The sequence below is a fragment of the Babylonia areolata genome, chromosome 18 (genome assembly GCF_041734735.1).
Source record: "Babylonia areolata isolate BAREFJ2019XMU chromosome 18, ASM4173473v1, whole genome shotgun sequence".
Classification (NCBI taxonomy): domain Eukaryota; kingdom Metazoa; phylum Mollusca; class Gastropoda; order Neogastropoda; family Buccinidae; genus Babylonia; species Babylonia areolata.
The window spans coordinates 26,215,147-26,223,141 of NC_134893.1; the positions used below are offsets into that span (position 1 = coordinate 26,215,147).

The following is a 7,995-nucleotide window of genomic DNA, read 5'->3' on the forward strand; positions in this document are numbered from 1 at the left end:
AGGCGGTTACAGCAACGCACTGTGGAGTGCAGAGAGCAAGATGAGACACCGAAAGGATATCTTGGTCATCCACTGCATCCGTGCTCATCCTCCAGTCGTCTCGACTTAGTCTTGCCACTGGAAATTGGTGGACCCGGACGAGAGAGTGAGGTCGACGTTGCGCAACTCCTCTTCACTTTAAACAAACTCATCGCGCAAGTCATCAGTCATCCAAAATGACCTTTCATCCTTCATCATTTCATCACCCCCAAGTCCTGTGGCGACAGGCGAGCGACGAAACGACAGGTGTGGGTACACTGGCAGTCGCAGCCGCAGACCTGCACGCAGGCGGCTCAGGCCATAGGGTCGTTCTTCGTCGACAGGAGCAGCGATGGAGCTCGGCAGCCGTCTGAGCGTCTGAGCAGCCCTCTTTAGGAATGCACTGCTCACCTCCCTGGCATGAGGAAGGGGCTAGAAAAGGTGCCCTAAAAATTGCCTGCTCCATATCACCCTGGCCAGCATACCGCGGCTGGCGGGGACCCTACATCAGCGGTCGAAACAAGAAAGAAAGAAAAAAAACAAGGATCGTTCCTCTCACCATTGGTGCTTGGAACATAAGGACTCTCCTGGACAGAGATAACGCGGACAGACCCCAAAGGAGAACGGCACTAGTTGCATCCGAACTCGCCAGATACAACATTGACATCGCAGCCTTGAGTGAGACTCGGCTTGCAGGCGAAGGCGAGCTCTGTGAACAGGGATCTGGTTACACCTTCTTCTGGAGTGGACGAGGAAGCGAAGAGCGACGTGAGGCTGGCGTTGGTTTTGCAGTAAAAACAGCACTTGTCAGCAAGCTAGCTGGAATCCCAAAGGGAGTCAACGATAGGCTTATGACCTTGAAACTCCCACTGGCATCTGGCCAGAAGCACCTCACCATTGTCAGTGCCTACGCCCCAACCATGACCAACCCGGATGAAGTGAAGGCGAAGTTCTACGAGGACCTTCACTCTGTCATTGCTGCTATCCCTAAAGCAGACAAGCTCATCATTCTTGGGGACTTCAGTGCTAGAGTTGGCTCTGACTACATCTCCTGGGATGGAGTGATTGGAAAGCACGGTGTGGGCCACTGCAACCCAAATGGATTGCTTTTGCTTCAGACCTGTGCAGAGCACGAACTGCTGATAACCAACACAGTTTTCTGCCTCCCTACCCGTAACAGGACGTCATGGATGCACCCTCGCTCAAAGCATTGGCATCTCATCGATTATGTCATCGTCAGGAAAAGGGATAGGCAAGATGTACGTGTAACAAAGACCATGTGCGGTGCCGAGTGTTGGACAGACCATCGCCTTGTAGTCTCGAAGCTGAATATTCGAATCCAGCCCAAGAGACGCCCCCAAGGCCAGAAGGCTCCAAAACGGCTTAACATCGCTAAGCTGAAAAACATCACCATCAAACAGTCCTTTGTGGAGCTGCTGGAAGATCGTCTGGAATCCGCCTCTCTGGACAACCAGAATGTGGAGTCTGACTGGAGGACCCTGCGTGAGCTGATCTATAGTACAGCTTCAGAGACCCTGGGACCCATGACCAGAAAGCACAAAGACTGGTTTGATGAAAACTGTGATGAAATCAAGCAGCTTCTGGATGAGAAACGCCGTCTGCATCAAGCCTACCTGAGCAACCCAAAGTCCACATCAAAAAAGGATGCGTACGATGCCATCCGCAGGACTGTTCAGCAAAAGTTACGCCAGATGCAGGATAAGTGGCTGAGTGACAAAGCTGATGAGATCCAGGGATATGCTGACAGGTACGATATGAAGAGGTTCTATGATGCCTTAAAAGAAGTCTACGGCCCCACATCCTCAGGATCATCCCCCCTCCTCAGTGCAGATGGAAATACCTTGATCACCGAGAAGGAGAAAATTCTCGAACGCTGGGCTGAACACTTCAACAGTGTCTTAAATCGCCCTTCCTTCATAAATGATGAAGCCATAGACCGTCTCCCACACGTCCCCATCAACGAAGCACTGGACGATCCGCCAACACCTCTTGAGACCCAGAAAGCAATCCGTCTGCTATCCAGTGGCAAAGCACTTGGCTCAGACTCCATGCCAGCAGAGGTCTACAAGGATGGAGGCACTGTGCTGACTGAGAAGCTCCATCAGCTGTACTCACTCATGTGGAAAGAAGAGACGATCCCCCAGGATTTCAAAGATGCATCTATCTTTCACTTGTACAAGCGAAAGGGGAACCGGCAAGCCTGTGATAACCATCGGGGCATTTCCTTGCTCTCCATCGCAGGCAAGATACTTGCCAGGATCCTACTAAACCGCCTCACAGCACACCTTGACCAAGGTCATTTGCCTGAGAGCCAATGTGGATTCCGGAAAGAACGCGGAACCACCGACATGGTGTTTGCTGCAAGGCAGCTGCAAAAGAAATGTCAGGAGCAAAATGCTGATCTGTTCTCCACCTATGTCGACCTCACTAAGGCCTTCGACACCGTGAGTAGCGAGGGACTGTGGAAGATCATGGCCAAGTACGGATGCCCTCGGAAATTTATTTCCTTGGTCAGCCAGTTCCATGAAGGCATGCAGGCTCGAGTCCAGGACAATGGCGAAACATCTGCTCCTTTTGCTGTCACAAATGGTGTCAAGCAAGGCTGCGTCCTGGCTCCTCATGTTCTCTGCAATGCTTACTGATGCCTTCAGAGATGGCGATGTTGGAATCGGCCTAAAGTACCGAACAGATGGCAAGCTGTTTAACCTCAGAAGGCTTCAAGCAAAAACGAAGGTCATGACAGACATCATCAGAGACTTTTTGTTTGCTGATGATTGTGCCCTCAACGCTGGATCTGAAGCTGACATGCAACTCAGCATCGACAAGTTTGCCACTGCCAGCAGGAACTTCTGCCTTACCATCAGCACGAGGAAAACTGAAGTTCTCCATCAGCCAGCCCCAGGGAAACCCTACGTTGAGCCCAACATCACAGTCAACGGTCAGAGACTCAGTGCGGTGGAGCGGTTCACATACCTTGGCAGCACACTGTCACGAAATGTGACAATCGACGATGAAGTGAACGTCAGGATTGCAAGAGCAAGCGCAACTTTTGGTAGACTGAATGCAAATGTCTGGAACAGAAGAGGCATTAGTCTTGAGACCAAGCTAAAGGTCTACAGAGCAGTAGTTCTCCCCACACTACTGTACGCCTGCGAAACTTGGACAGTGTACCAACGACATGCCAAGAAGCTGAACCACTTCCACACAACATGCCTCAGGAAGCTACTGAACATCAAGTGGCAAGACAGGACCCCAGACACAGAGGTGCTCGCAAAAGCCACCCTTCCCAGCATCTTCACCATCCTGATGAAGTCCCAGCTTCGCTGGGCTGGACACGTGGCGCGCATGCCAGACCATCGGCTGCCCAAAAGGCTCTTCTATGGTGAGCTGCAACAAGGGAAGAGATCACACGGAGGTCAGAAGAAGCGCTTCAAAGATACTCTGAAAGTTTCTCTGAAAGCGTTTGATATCAACCCTGACTCCTGGGAGGAATCTGCAGTGGACCGTGACAAATGGCGCGCTGCTGTGCACAAAGGCGCCAAGTTGTGCGAGGCCAACAGGACTGCTGCAGCTGTTCAGAAGAGACAGGCCAGAAAGTCACGGGCAAACAAGGTCCCTGACAATGGTATGCCTGTCTTTGTCTGCCCCAACTGTCAGCGAACATTTTGTGCGCAGATTGGACTATTCAGCCATCTGCGCATTCACAGATAGATTCATGAGCATCCTCCCCCCCCACACCACCACCACCCTCCCCCCATCCCCCAGCTGGATGACAACGATGGTCATCATCGATCTCGATGGACACACCACCACCATATTGTGAGTGAGCGTTTTGAGGATTGGATAGTTAAAAAAAAGTCATTCATTTATTTAGTTACTTATTCATTCACTTACTTATTTGCCTATTTATTCTCTATTTATTTATTCGTGTATTTTCAGTTTGTTTTTGCTGTTATTATCGTCTTTGTTGCTGCTAGACATTGTTGATAGAAGGGCTGCCTAAGATCAGCCACGTTAATCACTGTTTTCTTATCGTTGTTTTGTTCTTGGTTTTTATGCTGTTGTTGTAGTCGTAGTGGTTGTGGTGGTAGTTGTCGTTGTCTTTGTCGTTCTTCTGTTGTCTTTAATCATTGTTGTTTGTTGCTGTTCTCTTCGGGTTTTTGAAAGAGTTTCCTTTCACCTCTTCTTCTTCATCTCTATTTCCCAAACGCTCCTCCTGTGTCCCCCCCCCCCCCACACAAACACACACGCACACACAACACACACACGCGCAAACGCACACACAACACACACACACAACACACACACGAACACACACACAAACATACACACCACACACACACACACACACACACACACAACACGCATACACACACGCGCGCGCGCACACACACACGCATATATATATAACGAACACACACACACACACACACACACACACACACACACACACACATATATATATATATATATATATATATATATATATATATATATATATACACACACAAACGAGCGTGTGCGCGCGCACCTCACCCCCCCCCCCCCCAATATATATATATATGTATATATATATATATATGTACACACACACACACCATATTATTTTCCTTTCGTCCCCCACCCACCTCCTTCTCCCTCTCCTCTTCATTTTCATTTTTTCCTCCTCGTCCTTGTCCTCCAGTCATCCATCTTCTTCTCCCTTTTCCTTCAATCCAACCTCACCCTACTCGACTATTCCCTCTACATTCTTTCGTCCTGTTTCGTGTGTCATGATACAACTATCTTACCTTCACTGCGTCTCATGTGAAGGAATCAATATTGCTTCCGCATTTTTCATTCCCGTGATATCATTCGGTCTCAGGTAAAAGAATCAATATTGCTTCCGTATGTTCATCCCTACACGTTCATTTGGTCTTAGGTCTGTAAAGGAATCAATATTACACACACACTTTTTTTCTGTGTTGGAGTGGTGCATTGACAACGACCCACCTGTGCTGCTTCTTCTTTTCTTCGGCGATAAGCGATTATTTGTATCATTCCGAGTGAAGCGGTGGCCTAGTGGTAAGACGTCGGTCGATCCCAACCTCATCAGTACCTCCCCACCACGCCCCCCTCCCGCCCCCTCCACCCCCCCACACCCCTCCCAGCACCACTCTCCCCCCATGATGTGGCCTGGACACTAGTTGAGACGATGAGACGATAATCCGCAATCCTCGTGGGCCATGTGTATGTGTAACATGCACTTCAGTACGTAAAAAGAACCCGCAGCAACAAAGTGGTTGTCCCTGACAAAATTCTGTAGAAAAAATCCACTTTGATAGGGAAACAAATAAATTTGCAGGCAGAAGAAAAACGGAAGAAAAAAGAATAAAAGGTGGCACTGCGCTGTAACGACGACGCGCTATCCCTGTGGAGAGCAGCCCAATGTGGCAACAGGGTAATACAATACAATTCAACACAATACAATACAATACAATACAATACAATACGATACGATACGATTAAATACGACACGACACGACACGATACAATTCTTCCGTATCCGGCATCATCAACGTTATCGACGAAGACGGTTTGGTTTTTTTTCCCCTACAGGGAGAATGTGCTCAGCACGCTGGAGTCATGTCTTTGAAAGGAGGCAGTCTGGTGGGTGACTCCAGTGACAAGCTGGTCCCTCACACCTTCGTCTACGTCCTCATCCTCTTCGCCGTCATCGCTGGCCTCCATGAGTACGCCGGTACTGCCATCGACTGCTTGCCTGTTAGCAAGGTGTGATAACGATAACGGTGACAGCGAATATGCATGCTTTTTATCTTTTATTATTATTATTATTATTATTATTATTATTATCATCATCATCAATACATCTAGCCCTCAAGACAAAGAAACAAACGTCAACACATGTGCTTCTGACACAACAAAAGGAGAATCTCCACATATAATAGCAGCATCTGTCAGAATTGCATAAGAAGAAAATTGTGATAATCATTAAAAAGTTTACACTGATGGCTCGGTTCTGGATGATAGCAGTGCGGGATCTGCATTTGTCATTCCTGGCCTAAAAACAGAAAAATCATATTATCTAGGTAAGGGACATTCAATTTTTACAGCTGAATTGGTGGCCATCCTTATGGCTTTGAATCATCTTGTTTAAATACCAATGATGATAAGTAATATGCCATTTTGTGTTGATTCTCAATCTGTTTTTAAAAAGTTTGCTCCTTTTTAAGAATAATCAAAGAGAAGATTTATTGTTTGAAATGAGGTATTTATTGCACTCCTTATTTGTGAAGGATGCAAAAACTGATTTTTGTTGGACACCATCCCATACTGGATTCCTTTATAACGACCAAGCAGACATAGCAGCAAAAAGGGAAGCAAAGAATTATACAGATAATATACAAGTATTTTGCCCACTGTCATACAAAGAAATAAGCAATATACTAGAAAGAGGCTTTTATAGGTACTTTCATTCAAGTCCAAAACTTCGTCAGTTGACTCTCTCAGACTTAGGTCCGATTCGCTGACCAATTCTGATTTTAAATGTATATGCATTAGTAACCTGACAATTAAGCATATAATTTTTGACTGTAGCTTGATGAAGCCTTATGTACACGAAAGTGTCTTCACAAGTGACTGAGAACGTTGATGTTTTTGACTTTTTGCATTCATTATCAGTTGTTTCGCTTGTTAGTTTAACGACTTCTCTTTAACGAATTTCCTGTAATTGTATTTCGATTTTTTTTTCAGATTTCACCCTCATTTCACTCTCATTTGCCCAGTTTTCCCCACCTCTCCATTCATTCACCCCCCCCCCCACACCTTCTAACCGATAATACTCAAATGCATTCATTAATGCTTTAACAAAATGTCTTCAATCACCGATATGTGTGACGGGACATTAAACAAAATTCTTCCTCCACAAAGAAGGACAACAGCATCAAAGAACTAGATGACGGCAGGCGGTGACAAAGGACAGGCTGAGAGGAGGTGGCGCGAATCAGAGATAGATAGATTGATAGATAGCTAGAAAGAGAGAGAGAGTCAGTGAGAGAGAGAGAGAGAAAATAGAGAGAGAGAGAGAGAGAGAGAGAGAGTCAGAGAGAGTCAGAGAGAGACAGAGAGACAGACTGACTGACTGACAGATAGACAGGCAGAAAGACAGACGGACACACACACACACACACACACACACACACACACACACACACACACACACACACACACACACACACACACACAGAACGAACGAACGAACGAAAATTTATTTTAACATGGTACTGAGATAAGCATTGTGACAAGGATGATTTTTTCAACCCTGCCCTGGGGTACAAAATTAAATAAATAGATAGATAAAAGAAAAAGGAAAAGAAACGCACAAGAATGAATAGAGAAAATTCATATCAGAAGAGAGGAAAAGAAGGAGGGGTGGGCGGGAGGGGGGGAGGGGAAGAGAGAGTAAAGAAGAAAAGATGAAATGAGAGAGAGAGAGAGAGAGAGAGAGAGAGAGAGAGAGAGAGAGAGAAATTGAGAATTATTTCGTTAGCATTCTTTTAGCGACTAAACCACTGCATGTCACCATTGTACCTGATCTTAATTCCTTCAACTGGACGGAACTATTGCAGAGGGCATGGTGAATCATCTGAACAAATTCTGCACCACCCAGACCCTGTATTACTATGACGAGTTCTGGAAGAATACCCGACTTCCTGCTATAAGGGATCCAGATGTTCCAGAATCGCCATCACAACAGAAGCCAACTGTGTGTGCGCCCGCTTCTTCAGATTCTACAGCCTCATCAAAGGAATCGTCAACAGGACCACTCCCTTCTGTTAACCCCAAATCCATGCCAAAGACACCTGCTGTTTCGACTATCACACCTGTTGTTGCTGGTGACCAAAACCTTGCATCTGAAAATGAAAATAAAATTCTGGGACAGCCAGATCGTCTTCT

At 46.5% G+C, this 7,995-nt stretch overlaps 1 protein-coding gene across 1 annotated transcript in view; it reads left to right on the forward strand.

The window, feature by feature from the left end:
* The first annotated feature begins 5,664 nt into the window (after nt 1-5,664).
* The window catches only part of LOC143292208 (innexin-5-like), a 4,170-nt gene continuing 1,839 nt past the window's right edge, over nt 5,665-7,995 (forward strand). Inside the window, exon 1 of the mRNA XM_076602392.1 lies at nt 5,665-5,811. Coding sequence (XP_076458507.1) covers nt 5,665-5,811 — 147 coding nt within the window. The remainder of the gene's footprint in view (nt 5,812-7,995) is intronic.